This window comes from Meles meles, chromosome 1 (genome assembly GCF_922984935.1).
Source record: "Meles meles chromosome 1, mMelMel3.1 paternal haplotype, whole genome shotgun sequence".
NCBI classification, from domain to species: Eukaryota; Metazoa; Chordata; class Mammalia; order Carnivora; family Mustelidae; genus Meles; species Meles meles.
Window position 1 is genome coordinate 2869452 of NC_060066.1, and position 17954 is coordinate 2887405.

General features: G+C 49.4%; 1 protein-coding gene across 27 annotated transcripts in view; it reads left to right on the forward strand.

The window, feature by feature from the left end:
• The window catches only part of PTK2 (protein tyrosine kinase 2), a 245726-nt gene that overhangs the window by 72396 nt on the left and 155376 nt on the right, over positions 1 to 17954 (forward strand). For 26 of the 27 annotated variants that reach the window (XM_046001796.1, XM_046001805.1, XM_046001597.1 and 23 more), the window contains one exon: positions 8436 to 8662. In XM_046001796.1, the coding sequence (XP_045857752.1) occupies positions 8468 to 8662 (195 nt within the window). In that variant the 5' untranslated portion in view covers positions 8436 to 8467. Of the gene's footprint in view, positions 1 to 8435; positions 8663 to 17954 lie in introns of those variants that run through there. The other variant, XM_046001813.1, reaches the window with a different exon arrangement.

Consider the following 17954-nt stretch of genomic DNA (forward strand, 5'->3'; position numbering starts at 1 on the left):
GGGTTAGACCTCTGCCTTCACTTCGGCTCGGGACATGATCTCAGAGTCCTGGGATCGAGCCCCGCATCGGGCTCTCTGCTCAGCGGGGAGCCTCCTCCCCGCCCCACCCAACCCCTGCCACCTGCCTGTTTGTGATCTCTCTCTCTGTCAAATAAATAAAATCTTTAAAAAAAAAAAAAAAGATAAAGGGAAATGTGATTCTTAGTTTTGGGGTGAAATATAGCACCATTTGGGTTCATAGCTTCAGTTCTAGGATCCTTGCTAGAAGTTTGAGGGATGGAGATTCAAATAGGCAGTTGGACAGACCGTTGGCTCATGTGCTTGCTTTGGAAAGACAGGGAAAGGAAACAGTCGTCGGAGGGCAGAGGGGACTGGAACGGTCGCCGAACAGGTTAGTAGACTGAACCAACACAGGATAAGGGTGTCTACTGTCGATTGCTTGTGTAGGGTCAGTTGGGTTATCTGGTTGGAGTCCTTATAGATTCGTTAAATCCAGCTGGACTACTGTTTTCACGGTCCCGGAAATAGAAACACAAGACCCGCTTGTTGTGTCTGGGGCTTCCAGGATCCTTTGACCTTCATAGGCGTTCGTACAGGCTTCAGGCCTCATCAGTGCGATTTTAAGACATGTCTCAAGTCATTATTTCTTTTCCCATTTTTTATTAGAGGTGTCTACAGAGAAAACCCCCTTTGTTTCCACAGCGTGCTGAAATCATTCCTGGTGATAAAGATTGTTAACTTCTGTCAAATAACTAAATAAATCTTTAAAACGTAAAAACACTCAAGTTACACACTTAACACATGTGACTTTAGATTTAAAACCTGCTCGTGTCAGTAGCATTTTGTCAGTGCGGGCTTGTAAATATCAGTGTGCTTAAACAGGCCGGACATCAGTAGGGCTGCTCGTAACTCAGCACGCTTTGCCATTCCTTGTTTCCTTAGGGTTTCTCTTTGTCTCCAAAAATTATTCACGTTACCTTCAAGGTCTCAATATTACCAATCTTAGAAATCAACTTAAAGTTGATATTAACACTAATGTTGAATCTTTTCATCAGAAATATAGCATGAAAATTTCTATAGTGATACCTCAGCTAAATTAAATGATTTACAGAATTCTCCATATTGTCTGAAGTCCAAAAAAACAATCTGTTTAATAAGATATTAGTTGAATTGTTATACAGACAGTCCATGCTGTGCGTGGTTCCAGTATGCACAAACACCAATTTCTGTGGCTTCAGTGACACCAGTCCTCCATGGCACGGTTCAGTCGTAGTTCACGCATAAGTCAGCTGTGAGCCGTTGCGTACAGTGTGAACTCAGTCTGCAGAGCACTACAGAAATGACAGATGTGATGTGTGTCCAGTGGCCAGTCACGGTACCTCTGTCCCGGTCTGTTGCTGACAGGCTGCCCTGCGTCCGTGACTCAGTTTATACACAGACAACAGATGTGCAGTCGTGGTGCCTTCTTGTTTGCCAGTGATCAACCCCTGTGACATCTTAGAAAAATGGACCGTCATAGGAGGGAATTGGGCAACAAAGATGAAATGCAGAGTTGAAGCAGCAAAGGGTAGACCGGGAAGTGGAATCGAACAAGCGGGGGCAGCCGAGCCCTCGGCTTGCCTGGAGTGGCCCTAGGAACCGGGGCACTGCATGGCTTTAATCTGGCCGGTGGACCTAGGAGTTATTTCAGCTTTTAAGGCCGGTGCTGGAGTTTGGGCAGGCTCAAAGTGCTGCGGCTGGAGATGGTGCAGACGCAGAAATGCCAGCAGCACGGCGGGAAGTAACGAAGAGTGCTATGAGCGTGTGCACGTGTGTGCACATGTGTGTGTGTAAGCACGGTGCGACAGACGCTTCCTGCACCGCGCAGATCGCCGTGCGGGGTTCTGACTGAGACAGTCACAGAAACAGGTAGCCGACTGTAGGAAGGTCACCTTTGCTGTGGAGCCGGACTCGCTAATCACGTAGTCAGAGGAGCTTCGTAAATAAGGGCGAACTTACTGACAAGTGACGAAAAGAGTTGTGACAAAAAAGAGGATGTTCCGGTGGACGTGAACCTAGCGAGAAAGTTCGTTATCTGATGTGCTTTCGCAGATGGCTTACGACACTGAACGTACAAGGGATAAAATGTTGGGTGCTGACTCAAAACTTAGAAGGGAGTAAGACAGTTTGGCAAGGCATTGGAAAGATGCTCACTCCATATCCTTGGTCATGAGGTTGGGGGAGGACGGAGGCAAGTGCCGTCCAGACCACTTTGGCAAGTCATCGTGGGGCCCCACACTCCTGTGCGAAGCGAGAGCCACTCGTGCTTGCTTTAGTTGGAAGGCATGCCATACTGGTTATCTGTTGCTGATGACAAGTCATCCCAACACTGAGCGGCTTAAAGCGACAATTATTTTGTTCAGATCTGCAGTCTGGACAGGGCTCGACAGGGACAGCTGTTTCCATGTGGTGGGAGCTCGGGTGTCACAACTGAGAGCCAGAGGGCCGCCTCGGAGGGTGACTATGCCCCATGGCTCAGAAGCCTGTGCCGGCTCTTGGCGGGAAGCCTGGCTCAGGCTTCGATTGTTGGAGCTCAGTTCTTGGGCTTCTGGATAGCCTGTTGGTTGGGTTTCATGAGCGAGTAGCCCAAGAGAACCAAGGGAACCAAGGGAACCTGGTTTGCCTTTTCATACCTAGCGTAGGATGTTTCTTAGGCTGGTCAGAAGCCCCCCCAGACTCGAGGGCCAGGAACGTAGCCTACACCTGTTGGAGAGACAGTCAGGCCCAGTGTTACAGCTTCTTTGGGAAAATGCGGACTGTCACATGCTGATACTACCACATTAAATATGTAAGTAGTGTGAACTCTTCGCGAAGTGAAATCAGCGTAGCCGGTTCAGTATATTCAGGTTAGACTCTGTGAGAAGAGAAACCCAAATCTTGTATGAAAGGAGAGCATTTGGAAGGAGAAAGTTTTTACACCAGTCTAGTTTGCTGAAGGGTTTACTGGAACTAGGATCATCACCAACTCCTTAAAAATTCTCCAAACTTGGTTATGTCTGAAGTTTTTTAAATTGAGCGTGTCAGTGTGCGTTCTTTGTCACGTCCCTCCTGGCTGGGGGACAGCGCATCGCAAGCGTTACTAAAGGGCTGGCGCCTTGCAAGCATCCCCAGTCCGCGGTCTCGGCGGATGTTAGTGTGTCAGAGCGAGGGTCATCTAGGGGACTCTGGAACATGTTCGTTTCCTCTCTCTCTCTTTCACGTGTGCTGTGTTACGGGGCATTTACATCGGACCGTGGGGTGAGGCCCAGAGTGAACTCCAGGGTTTGTCTGCACCTGGTTTCCTCACACCCTGACTTGGGACTTCTTTCAAGAGCAGAAAAAGTGTCTGTCTCCTGGGTAAAGGGAGAGCTGAGGCTCCGGCAGTCAGCAGCGAGGTCAGCATTGCCAATGGAGGAAGCCTCAGGCCCCCCGCGCAGGGCTGCCTGGACTGGGGCAGTGGGCCGAGTGCTGGAGCCTCTGGTGTTGAGCGGGCGCTCGGCCAAGCGTGCGCAGCAGGCTGGCCTTGGTGCTGGAGCTGTTACAAATCTAGAACAGTCTAGAACAAAGTAAGGGTGTGCTTGGTGTAAGCATCTCGCTAGAAACTTTTATAGCAGTATGGCAGCAATTTTATGTTAATTGATTCTGATGATACAAGTTTTGTGCTTTTGTCTTTCATTTTTATTTCTTCTTAAAGATTTTATTTATTTGAGATAGCGAGAGAAAGAGATAGCAGCAGCAGCCGGGGTAGGGACAGAGAGAGAGGGAGAAGCAGGCTCTCCACTGAGCATGGAGCCCGACTCGGGGCTCGATCTCGGGACCCTGAGATCATGACCTGAGCCAAAGGCAGACGCTTACCTGTGACTGAGCCTCCCAGGTGCCCCGAAACCAGTTTCAGCCTTTAAAATCTTCCCGTTTCCTCCTCTTTGACAGGAGTGTGGGAAGGACATGGGTAGTGCCCACAAGTAGCATCGGGCTGTGGCTGCTTACTCTGGGCAAGCGGTCAAAGCTCGAACTGGCCACAGCTTGCAGAGGGCTACAGTTCCGGAGCCCTGCAAGGCCTGCCTCCCTGCGGGGAGGCAGGTGGGGGCTTGTTCGATTCAGAGACACAGAGACTGGCAGCCCCCATTGTACCGCCGTAGCCACGGGTCAGAAACATGTCCAGAAGCACACAGACGACACAGGGCGTTCCGTCCGTCCGTGGTTAGAAACGGAATGGCTGGTGCAGCAGAGAGTATTGCCTGGGACTTCTCGTCCTACAGTTGAGACCGTCCCTCAAACTGACCACACCCAAGGTTTGTGGCTGTTACAGAGGTGCCGGAGACTCCAAGACCTCAGAACCCTCCAGACCAACAGACAGACAGACACGAACGCCAGCAGCGGGGAGGTGGGGGGTCAGTAGCAGAACCTGGCACAGAGCTGCCTTCCGGACACTGGCAAGGCTTGTGGTGGAAAGTGCCGGTCTGAGACCTCAGCATGGACAGGGTTTGGACGGGCAGATGGAGGCCCTGGACGGAAGAACAGACCGTGCTCCGCCCGCAGAGCTGCCTCCGTCGGGCAGCACCATGGCAGCGCCTTCTCTGCGGAGACGTGTTTCCGCTGCTTCCTGAAGACCTGTGACGGGCTCTGCCGTGGACTTCGGGCCGTGGAGGCGTGTTGCGGTAACGTTTTTGGTTTGGCTTATCCCTTGACACGCTTGGTGTTGCGGGTAGTGACTTTCACCGCTGGGATGCCAGTTCCTCGGAGCGACTCTGGGGACGCAGGGTTGCCGTCAGGACGCAGCTGGCACCGTGTGCGCATCCCGCTGTCCGGGCCAGGGAGCAGGAGAGAGCGCGGAGTCGACCAGAAGTGTCCTTGATTGCATCTGACCGTCCAGCAACCTTGCCGCATTCATTCTTGATTCTAGCAGTTTACCCGTACGTTATGTTCAGAGATTTTCTTCACACATAACCGTGCAGTCTGGGAATACTGATACTTTCTTCCTTCCTTCCCAGCCCTGACTTTTGCTTTCATTTTTGCCCATGGAACCTGGCTGGGAAGACTTCCAGACAGTGGCGACCAGAGGTGGTGGTGGTGGGCACCCACGGGCTCACTCCTGTTCCTGGAGGCGTGGCAGGGGCGCTTCCCAGCGCTATGTAAATTAGGTTTAATGTAAAATAACCCCTTCAGTTCAAGGAAGCGTCTTCCTGTTTCTACTTTGCTTTGAGTTTTTATCCTGAGTGGCTGGTAAGCTTGACCAGATGCTTTTTCTGCGTATATTAAGACACCAGTGGTTCTCCTCCTTTCTGAAATCTGGTTGGTTATATATTGTTGCTTTAAAAAAAAAAATTAGGACAGTTTTTGTTTGTTTGTTTTGAGAGCAGTTTTAGGCTCACAGCAAACTTGAGGGAAGGTACAGGGATTTCCCCTCTGCCCGCGGATTTGGTCACGTGCACAGCCATACCGCACCGTTGTCAGCACCCCCAGCAGAGTGGTGCTCGTGTTACACGCGGACTTACCAGATCACCCGAAGTGCACGGTTTGCTCTACGGTTCACTCTGGGGGCGCACATCCTGCGTGTGGACAGCTGGATAGTGACGTGTCATCATGATACGTCATACGTACTCTTTTCACTGCCCTAAAAATCCCTTGTGCTCCACCTTTTCATCCCCCCCCCCCAACTCTGCATCGACTGAAATTTTACTGTCTCTCTGGTTTTGGCACTTTCAGACTGTCGTGTAGCTGGAATCATGTAGTGTGATCGGCTTCTCTCAGTAACATGCATTTACGGTTCCTCCGAGTCTTTTCATGGTTTGGTAGCTCATTGCTTTTTCGCACTAAATGTTCATTGACGGGCGGACCGCAGTTCGTTTACCCTTTCCCCTGCCGAAGAGTGTCTTGGTGGCTTCCGTGCTCTGCAGCAGGAAGAAGGCTGCTGCAAACACAGCGTTTTTGGAATGTTTAACCGCCTTTGCATTCCTCTGACGAACCCCTCTTGGTTATATGTTATCTAAAAATATTGTGTGATTAAATTTGCTGATTTTTTAAAAAGATTTTTGCACCCGTGTTGATAAGAAAGATTGATTTGTATGCTTTCTTGTGTTGTCCTTGTTTGGTTTTGTATCATTGTTTTACTGGTCTCGTACGGTAAGTAGGGAAATGTTCCCTATTTGTTCAGTAGAAGAATTTCTGTAAGATTAATATCATTATTCCTTAAATTATTGGAAGAATTCAGGTATTCCTTTGTGGGAAGAATTTTAATTACAGATTGACCATTTTTAATGGAAGATACCTATTTCGGCTTTATGTTTCTGGTCTTGGTTTTGTACAACAGCAGTTTATAATGGCTTAAGTTGTACTTTGCAAAGAATTGTGTGTGCATCTCAGGGTACCTGGGTGGCAGCATCGGTTAGGCATCCGCCTTTGGCTTGGGTCATGATCCCAGGGTTCTGGGATCAAGCCCTAAGTCAGGCTCCCTGCTCAGTGGGTAGCCTGCTCCTCCCTCTCCCTCTGCCACTCCCCCTGCTTTCGTGCTCTCTTTCTCAGTTAAATAAATAAATAAAATCTTTAAAAAAAAAATTGCATATGCATCCCAACTTTCCTGTTCATTGACATAAAGTTTGTGACTTTCTCTTGTCAGTGTCTGACACTCTGGCATCACCTCCTGTTATGAGCATTCTCTTCTCTGTTCCGTGTCCTCCTGGATGGTGTTGGTTTCCACTGGACCTTTTTCCCTTGATTAGTCTCGCTAGACGTCTATCAGTTCCGTTATTCTTGTTAAAACAAACCAACCAACCTTGATTTTGTTCAGCTGCTAAATGCACTGTGAGATGGTGGGTATTTAGATCACTAATTTCGGATCTTCACTGCTAGTACTTGCATTTAGGAGTACAGATCTTAGGGACTGCAGGCTGACTCAGCCGCTGGAGTGCGCAACTCTTGATCTTGGGGTTGTAAGTCCAAGCCCCAGGATGGCTGTAGAGATTACTTAAAAATAAAGTCTTTTTAAAAAAGTGTGGATTTTAATAGAATCACAGCTCTGTCCCCATGTAGCGTTGATTTTTCTTTTAATTGCATTGTTAAATTCAGAATACTTCGAGTTTCTTTTTGGCTAATGGGTCACTTGAAATACGTTGCTTGGTTTCCAGACAGTTGGGGATTTTCTAGTTGTTTTGTTGTTGTTCAGCTTTAATGCTAGACACCGAATGTACTTTTAGTGACGTCAGTCCTGATGCTCATAGCATCCTGCTGTTCACCCAGCACGTGGCCGGTTTCAGTGACTGCCTCCCGTGCACAGGCAGCGAGCGTTCCCCTGCAGACGGGACTTGGGCTGGGGCCTAGAGCTTTCTGTTGGCTAGAGTGAGTCTGTTGGCCATGCTGTTGTGTCCCATGTCCTGGGCCCGGGTGGACTCCTCGTCCCTTCTGCCTGTCTTCAGCCTCACCAGCTTCCAGAGGCTCCTCTGGGCTTGGTTCCGGGGTTGGTGACTGTCTTAAGGGGACACCTAGCAGAGTATGTGTCCTGCTCACCAGAGTCCTGGGGTCCCCACGCTCCTCACTTGATCTCTCATGGCCAAAAGCTCAGCTGCTTTGTGTCTCATCAGTGGCTTTTCTTGGATCTTCAGGCTCTCGAAGGTCCAGAATTGGCAGATGCCCTTTGGGAAAAGGCAGCTGTTCGGTGTGTCTTACGTCTCCATCTGTGTCCCCTGCTGTCCTGGTTGCCTCACAACATCTTGGACTCGAAAACATTGGGCTAGTTTTTAATCTGACTTTTCTGAGTTTTCTCAGCGGGAGTGTTCGTCTTGGCCGAACGAGTGGAAGTCCTCCTGACACATGGACAGACTCGGGTTGGTTTTTGCTTCCTGGTTCAGTTTTGTTTTCAGCTGTGACTGGGCGGACTCTCCTGCTGACGGACTGGCTAAGCGGAAGGGCCTGGCTTTACCTCTGGGGTTTCCGACCACAGGGCCTCCCATGAGTCGGGCCCACTCCGTGAGTGTTCACTGTGCGGAGAGAGAGCTGCAGCTCACGGGCAAGTCTTCAAGCGGAGGCAGCAAACTGCACCTCCTTGGCTTTCCTGTGAGATTTCCCCCCAGATTTAAAGGCCGTGATTTTAAAAGGGAGGATGGTGAGGGGATATTGTTTATAGATGCTGAAGTTTTGACTGAGCTGAAATAGGACCTTTGAGTTTGTTAAGAAACATTTAGCAAGTATTCGTGACGCTGCTGTGAATTCGGTACCGCCGTGGGTGCAGGGGAGCAGGGATTATCCGGGCAAGTCAGGTCTCAGCTCTCCTGATGCGCACCTTCTGCGTGTGACGTGACCAGAAGGGAAGAACATCGAACGGTGTTGTTACTATAAGGACCAGCATGCCACGTTTTAATAGATTTTAACCACATTTTAATCGATTTCAAATACAGTGCACTGACCGTTTTTTTCTCTTCTAGAGTATGACAGATACACAGCCTCTAGCAAAATAATGGCAGCTGCTTACCTTGACCCGAACTGGAATCACACACCGAATTCGAGTACCAAGACTCACCTGGGCGCCGGCGCGGAGCGGTCCCCCGGGGCAATGGAGCGAGTGTTGAAAGTGTTTCATTACTTTGAAAACAGCAGTGAACCAGCTACTTGGGCCAGTATTATCAGGCACGGGGATGCGACTGACGTCCGGGTAGGTACCTTTTCCAGGAGGTAGTGCCGTGGATGTTTAAGTTAAATAAGCATGTAGGTTAATGGCCCAGACCAAAAAAATAAAAATTTTTATTCCCGTATTACAGCAATGTTACCTTTTGCTTTATAATATTTATTCATGTAATATGTGACTGACCAGAACTTCAAGTGTAAAATCTCTTAGGAAAATAATAACTGAACCATATGTTATCCATATAAAGCTATTCATGTTTTTCTCTCTCTCTTTTTAAACTCTTTAGCATAGAAGAGAACAAAGTAATTAAAATAACCTCGAATACTTAGGAAATAATTATTTTCTAGAAAGGGAATCTTGAAGGTATCTGCATGACCCCAGATAGGATAGTTTCTTCCAAAACTGACTGGGTCCATATACCAGGCACTTGCCAAGGGTCTGGGGCTGTCAAGGGTCCCTGCTTCTCCAGCCTCCTGTCTGCTGGGGCAGGGAGGGGGACACCTATGGCCGTAGTTGCAGGTCAGACGGAGTGTGCTTCCCCGGCGAGCCTGGGGGCGAGGAAGCCTGCATGATGTTGCACGGAGGTGGTAGCCTGTGGGCCAGGAGTGGTGAGAGGTGCGATGAGCCAAGGTTGCTGAGAGGCGGGGGGCAGGGGGTGGTGAGCGGGTAGCAGTGCGGTTTCAGAAAACTGAGTTCAGGACTTCAGTTTTCAGCAAGTGTTTACTTTGTCCACGTGTTAGAGAACCACTGCTCCTTCCTTCCCCTCTGCCTACTCCCATGTTCATCTCCAGGGAGGACAGTGTGCAGTGCCAGGATGAACAGACGTGTCTGTGTTCCCCCCTTTCTCTTCCTAATAATGAAGCTAATTCATCTGCTACTCGTGCACTTACATGCCTGAAGTACTTTTAGCAAATTAAAGGGATTGGCAGAATTTAGATTGAAGGGCACAGTATTACATTTGAATTCTGTGTAATTTCCCGTTACCTCTGTAATATTGGAGTCCTGACTGTTCAGGTGGATTCATTATTCAAAGGCGAATAATTCATTCAGGCTTAAATATGTATTAACATCTGTTTGTGTGCTATAGTTGAATATAGCAGTCTCTTGTTACAAACTTTTTAGGAAGCTTAATGGCTTTTCCTAATTTTCCTGTAGTTTTACATTTAATCTTAGAAACACAGGCACTTGGTAGCAAGGCCAGCAGCTTGTGTTCTGTCTTAATGTTAATTGAAGGATTTATGTTGGAGACAAACCTTGCAAACGCAGTGTTTATGGGAAAGGCCCTTAGCATATGTTCTGGTCTTTGTGAATTTCCGTTACAGACAGTGAACGGGCAAGTTCGTTAAAAACGTGCGTCAGCCTTAATAAACTTCCGAGTATTCGTACAGGAGGGGTGCCTTTCAGAGATGTGCATTTGATAAGACATTTAGCAGATAATTCAAGATTGATTATATCCGATAATGCACCTTGGAAAGCCTCCGCGACAAAGGTGTTTTGGTACCAGATTTACTGCCCACAAGAGGATCCGTATCAAGGAGAAAACCGGTGATCACTGCGCACATGTCAAGCCTGTAGCCAATGTTACAAACTTATCAGGCATGAAAAACGTTTATATTGTGAAGGAAAAAGCCAGATTCACATACCTGAGTTACGAGAACACGTTTGTTGAACTTTTATGAAGATCAGTACGAGCACATCCATGTGACTGAGACCCGGGTGGTTTTATTTCATAGTAATTGATACATGTTTGAAATTTAACAGCTCCCGTCAGTTGATAATTTTCAACTTGAGGCAAAGAACTCTGAGTTGGCATTGATTGGTTCACGAGAGCTTTTCCTGGGATGGAAGCTGGGTGTTATTCATGATCTGCTTTCATTTAATGCAGAGACATTTGGAAATGCAGTATTTTAATTGTGAATTAATGGATCTGCACGACTGAACAAAATAGGACCGAAGCACATGTCCATGCCGTCTTTCTCCCCAGGGAGCACCACACAAGCAACGAGACAGATAAAGGAACTCACCTATGTTGTTAGGCAGGAGAACAGTGGAAGGAAGACGGCAGCATTTGAGGCCCAGTGACCTACAGCGAAATGGGGTGAGGGTCAGTTCGGAGTGGAAGTGTGGGCAGTTGGCAGAAAGAAATACACCGTTTAGTAATGGTAGCAGAGAAGAAGCCAGGCCACCCAGTTTCTGCAAAGAGATGGCTTACTGTCGTCCACAACAACGAAGTAATTCGATTCCGACCCTCCACTGCCGCGCTCGCCCGGCCCGAGGTAGCTGGTCTCAGCTGCTGGTTTCTCGGCACAAACACGAGGTTCTGCAGCTGTGGGGTGGAAGAAGAATGTAAAATGCCTCATTAGTAACCTGTTCTGATTGCCTGTTGAGAAGACCATGTTCTTGACATCGTAGTTAAATAAAATGTTACTAAAATTGAATTCATCCATTTCTTTTTACCTTTTTTTTTTTTTTTTTTTTTTTTTTTAGAAATTTTAAAGTAACATATAGCTTGTTCGCATTTTCATTTCTGCCGGACAGTTGTGCTCTGTAGAAAGTAGCGATCAGAGAGACCACCTGACTCAGAAGCACCGCGGTGGCGTTGAGAGGCTTATTTGCAACAGGAAATATCTGGATTCTTGTTGTAGTTCATTACAGAGGTTTGATTTCTCATGCTGCACTTCGTGATTTTGCTCCTTTCACATATATGTGCTACTCCTGTTTAATTAATTTCAATGTTTGGTTCCTGAGAGGATCCCCAGGACCCCGCCAGTTACAGGCAACGTGCACCAGGCAGCGATGGAAGAGGCTCCTTTGCGAAGGGACCTGAGAGTCTCAGGGGCAGGCCCCGTGGCCTTGGACACTCAGAGGCCGTCACCGGCCCATGTGGCCACAGCTGTGCGGGAGGAGGCCCCGAACCTCCTTGTGGGGGTCTGTGAGACGGGCACCGGAGCACCTTCTCTCTACGTCATCAGCCTCAAGCCGTGTGACTGCCCAGGCACCGCCAGAATCAGGTGCAGGTCGTCCCCCCAGTCACGATTCCCGACAAGTGCTGGCGGGCTCGCGCATCCTGCCGTAAGGAAGCAGCGGCCCACGGACGCAGACACCACTTACCTTGGCCGTGGCTTTGGCCCCGTGTCAGCCGCGTGCTTCAGGCGGCTCTTGGAGCTCAGGTTGAGGTCAACCCCGAAGCACCGAGGTTAACCCATGCCAGACTGTATTGAATACGAACGGTCATCTAGAAACTTGGTAGTGGTACATCGGAATAGTAAGAGTTTCTAGATTCTACCAGAGGAATCGCCTGCTTGGGAAGCAGAGTGCTGGATGCAGGACCACACTGGACAGTGTCTTCTCAGGGCTCAGGGAAGTAACTTGTACCTCAGAAGTCTTCCCCACAGACTGCTCGTGAAGACGTGGAACGAAGGCGTCTTTAGAGAAATAGGGTGTAGGACTTAATACCACAGGCTCTCTTGAAGAAAACAGTTAGGAGACTTAATGGATCAGACCCGTGAGCCCAGAAAGAAGTGTGGGGGGATGTAGGCTGCGGCCTGCGTGCAGCCCCCTCGCGCCTCTCCTCCGTCTCCGTGGCCTCTTCAGGCTGTGACCAGCGTTTACTCCGGCTCTGCCTTCTCCACAGCTGTCCCCTGTTCTGACTGGTCTCCCTCTGAAACTGGGACCTGTGCTGCCCAGCTGCCTCTGCCCCTCTCGTCCGTCTCTGTGCTTCTGACTCCGAAAGGATTGTCTGTACGTCCATCTGAGGGCCTCCCTTCTTTCAGACACTTAGAACCATCTGTTGCTCCTCCTTCGCTTACGCCCTGCGTCCAGTTCAGTAGCTGTTTGTGTGCACACGTTCCCCAGATGCACCCAGAATCCACCCATGTCATCTGACCCCTGCGGCGACCCCTTCTTTGAGCCACTTGGTCTCCTGACACCCCACCGTCCCCTGGGGACACCTCAGTCTGTTCACAGTCCAGCAACGAGGTGATCCTGTGAAAAAGCCAGAGCCTGTCACTCCTCCACTCGGAACCTTCCTGTGGCTTCCTGTCTCGTGGAGGGTGAACATTCAGCTCCTTCAGAAGCCCCTGACTCTGTCCCTGTCACATTCCACAGCCTTCTCTCGTCTGGCTCACTCCCTTTGACTTTCTGCTTCTGGGGCTATTTCTCCAACATGCTGGTCTTGGAGTCATTTGCTCAAAACCTCCAGCAGCTCCTCGTTTCTCTCAGAGGAAAGCCGGGTTCCTTCAGTGGCTGACAAGAATGGGCTCCTCGTGGCCCATTCTTACCTAATTTCTGTGACTGCCCTCATTCCCTCCGCCTCCCAGCCCCAGAGGGCTCCCTCTTTTCCACCTTTTCTGTTGCCTGTCACCCCATTTTGATGGTGATTTCTCCTTCTTGAGAGTGTCTTGTCTCTTGATTTGTTTACTCTTTTATTCTCTGCTTTCTTCCCCTAGACCGAAAGCTCTGTGACAGCAGGGGCCTTCCTGCCTCCTACTGATGTCCCCATCTTCAGCAGGGCCTCGCAGGCACGCAGCATCTACTTGGCAGATCCCCATTGCAGTGACTACACGAAATCCTAGAGGAAATGGAGTATTTCCGACAGAATTGTAAATTGGGAACGTTGGTTGCTGAAGTACCAAGTAGTAGACTGCTAGTCATAAAAGAAATTGAACTGATAGAGATTATACCTATGGAAAACCATACCTGGGCTTACCGATAACTTCTCTCAGACCCTCAGTCCTACCTGTTACCATTTTCCTTAAACCACAGGGTCTAAAACAATCCATTTATACCCAGACACCAAATCGGGGCCGGTACCATATGATGCCACTGAAGATTAAGTTGCAGTTGAGTTGTCGGACAGTATTGTTGGCACGTTCAAAGTATCTTCAAGTTTACTAACAAGCCCGAGGCCCTCTTCTGACTGTGTAGTGCACTCGGAAGTTCCCGTGCTCGTCCTGAACCTCTAGAGCAAGGTGATGGAATTGAGCGAAGCCGTGAGAGGACGTCAGTCCTGTGGTTTGCTAAAAGGTGAATGTGTTTGGATTGGAACTGTTGTAACCGAGCTGGTGGTGGGAAGAATGACAGTAGAGCGAAACATTCTGATCAGTTTAAAATCAGCTTTCTGATCGGGATGCGCAAACACGTGAACAGTTTGCGATTCTGTGAGTTGGTGGCTGTCGGGAGCTCTGTGAACAGAGCTGTGCTGTGCTAGCAATGGCTGGTGGCTGTCGGGGAAGGCACCCAGCAGGCAGTTTTCCCCGGCTCAGCCGCAGATGGCTGCCTGGAGGCCTCTGTGTGCAGTAGCCCCGTGGTCTCTCCCTGTGGTCGCCAGGACTTATTGTTAGGTGTTGTCACTGATGCCTTCTGCGGGTCTCCATTTCCAAATGTAAACTTCTTCTGTCTGCTGAGGATCCGGTGAATGTGCGTTTAAAAACTCGAACCCGGATTGCTGTGTATTCAAATAATTTTGGTGCAGGAAAGGACTACAGAGATTTTTGTTAAATTACTCCTTTAATGGAGGGAGAGTGTCACCCAGGAAGAAACTAGAAAGAAAAACCTTAAGGAAAAAAATGGAGTCCAAAGCAGTGTTAAGAAGATTATGCGACTGTACAAGCAGGAGGAAGTTAATTCTCTGTCACTAGACCCGTAGAGTTGGTGATTGTGGCAGGCAGAATAATGGCCCCTGAAGAGGTCCACGTCCTAATCCAGAACCGGCGCATACGTGACCCTCCATGGTGGATGTGACCAAGATGAAGATGACCTTGAGATGGGGGAGATGAGGAGCCGCAGACCTTTTCTGGCGGTGGTCAGAGGGAGGGGGCCGTGGAAGAAGGGTCGGACGCAGTGCTGCTGGCTTTGAGGATGCACAGAAGGGCCTCTGGCAGCTGGAGAAGGCCAGCCTAGAGCTTCCAGAAGGCGGCACTTCCCTGCCAACACCTTGATTTTAGCCCAGTGAGACCCATTTCAGACTTGTGATCTTACAGAACTGACAAGTACGTGTTTGTGTTCTGTTAAGCCCAGAAGTTTGTGGTCATCTGTCAGAGCAGCATTAGGAGGAAGGACTTTGTCGTTGTCTTGGAAGACTTCGGGGCCGACTTCAGGCTGAGTGCCGAACCGACAGTGATAGGAGTTGGCTTCCTTACCTTGAAGAGCATCTGAAAGAGAGACACGGAACAGGAACCGCTGGGCATTGTATTGAGCAGATCAGGAGTGATGACCGCACTTGCAGCTCCTGGGAGGAAGTAAGGAGATGAGCACTGTTAACAGCACCGCGTGTGGTTGTAGATCTCTCTCGTGGTAAAGGAACCTGCAAATCCCTGAGAAGACAGCTGGACATAACAAATGCCTCCTGCTCTCTGGTTGCCCCCTTCCCTGCAGACCGGCCGTGCTGGTGTGTGTGCTCTGTCCTTCTAGACTAGGCCTTCGGAGGGTACGGGTTCTGTCTTACCCATCGTATGTAGGCTAGATACGTACGTGTTCACTCACCGAATGAGTGAGTAATACCCGACTGAATGACGTGAAGGGACACTTTGCAGGATTTCTTTCTACCAGTTGAAAGGTCATTATTTCTTTCTGGAGCATTGTCTAAAAAATAAGTGACCAAGTTGAACCCAGCAGAATCATAAAAAGAACTTTTAAAAATGAAATTACAGTGTCATCTGACTAGAATGTAATCAGGGAAGGGTGAACTAGAGCAACAATGAAATGCCCCGCCGCCACCCGGTGGTCCTTCACATTGATTAAACACTTGGATTGATTTTATCCGGCATTGGCATGAGATGAAGGACAGTCTCGAACATTATGTGCCAAGTATCATTGCTCTAGTTTCCCTGGTGGCCATACTTGCAAAATGCCACATTCTTACGTTGCTTTTGACCCAGTACATCTGTTTTTAAGCAGTGCTGCCCGTGTGTGATACCAGCTAGAAGCTCGTTCGTAGCGGTACCGCGCACATCTCACTTCCGCTCTCCCCCAGAGCAAGGAAACCAACGAGAAGATAACTGTCCCCTCGGAAGAGAATGGCTCTGGAGGCTGTGTGCTGTGTTCCTGATAAGACAGAAGCATGGTGCCCACACTGGCTAGGGTCTTTCATCCCTGAATCCTTTTTCTGTGAATATCTCATGTCAAGATTAATCAGGAATATTCTATATTTCCCAATTCTGGGATATGATATAGAGGAGTAAAGGGATATTTCAAAGTAGCTAAATGTAGGCTTATATACTGTGGGTGGGATTGTCCTGGGACATCAAAGCCAGGTTGAGAAATTTAAATTTAATTCAGGTGCCATTAGTGGCGTACTGTAAGCCCTTGTCTCCCTAGAGGTCCTTTTCTAAACGTGTGTGTTCCAGAAGTAATACGTATGATACGTGCATGCATTCCATATGGTAGTAATGTTGGGGTGGTTTGTTTTGAGTGTGCATGCCTTACTAAATATTTAGTTCTCAAAGTTAGTTTTCAGTGACGCAGAACCAAATATTTAGTTTTCAGAATTATTTACATTACTCGGTGTATGTACTGCGCTTCAGATATGTAAGTCCTTGCATGTCCATAGTCTTGACTGCCACTCGAGCTGAGTCAGCGATGAGACATTGAGGAGTTCTAGAGAAGTAGGACAGAACACAATACGGAAGCATAATGAAAAAGCAAAACAGGATATGAAGGGGAATGTCTGTGTGTTAACTGCTGTTAATATTTTAGTGGAAAGTGGAAGTTACAGCCTTCTTTCATGAGGAGCTCCTGCAGGATGGGAGCTCTTTGTTCCACAGAAGCAAACCCGAGGTCATTCTGGGTGTCTTCGGGTGGTGTGAGCAAGTGAATGGACTGAAATTGTATCTACCCCACAAGACTCCCGTTTGGGAGCCTGCTTTTCCCCCGGGCTCCACAGTTTGTACACTTGCCCCTCTGCAGGTGGGCCCCTGTGTGCCCATTCCTTGAGGGGTCATGAAGATAACCTTTGCTGGGGGTCCTCAGGGAAGGCACCCAGAAAGGTGGGATTTCTCCCCGACTTGGTAGCACATGCAACGGTCAGAAACGGTGTGTGCCCAAAGGATAGACCCCCTGAGACCGGTGGTTGGGGCCAGATGTGCACGTGAACTGCGACCCTAACAGGAGCGAGGTGGCTCTGGACTTGGCCAGCTGCCGGGGAGCCGCTGCGCAGTAGAGAGAAGATGCGCTGACCCCGAGCCTCCGCGAGGGCAGCGGTGTCGGTGTGCACTCGGTGGCGCGCTGGCAGAGCTGGGACAGGAAGACAAAGCGCTTTTGTGGGGATTTGAAAGAGGCGCCAGGGCCTGTCCTGTGCAGCTCAGAGATCTGTGCTGTTGGCAAGGAGAAGCTGCAGAGGCCGCCTCTGAGGGAACTGCTGGAAACGGAGGTCTCTTCCTCTCGGCAGATCCCCCACCCCGAGCCCACGAAATGAAGACGGGGTGGGCTGGGTGTTGGCTCCTGCTGTCCCTTGGCTGAGTGCCCTTGGGTAGACACAGGCTGCAGCGTCCTTCACGGTGTCCCCATGAGAAATTCCGGCCCTTGAATCCGAAAGCCGGGAAGGACACTTAATGCCTACTTCAGTTTCACCCAGACTTCTGTGGGCGGCACACATCCTTCCTGTCCCACGGAGAGCTCGTCTGCTCTGCGGAGTGGCCCGTGACTTCTCCAGCCCAGTCCTTTGTCCTTGCTCTCTCCCCTCCCCGGTCACTCTCCCATGCTTGATGCACAAGCTTCTCCTGGGATCCAGTAGTCAGAAAGGGAGGCTGGCCACGGGCAGGTGCCACATGATGCCTTCGGCGTGGACACACTGGGTCCTTGACAGCTTTTGCACATATAGTGCGCGTGCTTCTCTTTTCTCAGGAATAGGGATAGGAACATCCTTGTCATCGACAGCATCATGCCCTGATATGGAAATACTTAGTGTGCATGGGAACTTTTTAAGACGTGTCTCATATTACAAGTAATATGATACCTTCAGTTAATTGCTAATTTAAAACAAAGCAGTGACGGTTTCCTTGGCAGTCATTTTCCTGTTAATATCAGCATCATTACAAATTATGAATGGCCTGAAGCGTGGAGAAGAGTGCAGTGGATTGTGATTAGCACACCCTCACGTAAAGACACAGGCGGACTGTTGGATTCCCTTGTGAGGCCCCGTGTGTACTGCCCACTTACATCCGTGTACACGTGTGACTTCCACAGCTGGGCGGGCACAGGTCAGGACTCTGGGCTGCTGCTTCCCTTTCCGAGTCCCAGGGTAAGCGTCATCTTGGCGAGGCAGCCTTCCCTCCCACCTTCGTCTCTGAACTCAAGGCACATGTGTTAGGAGCACTAGGTT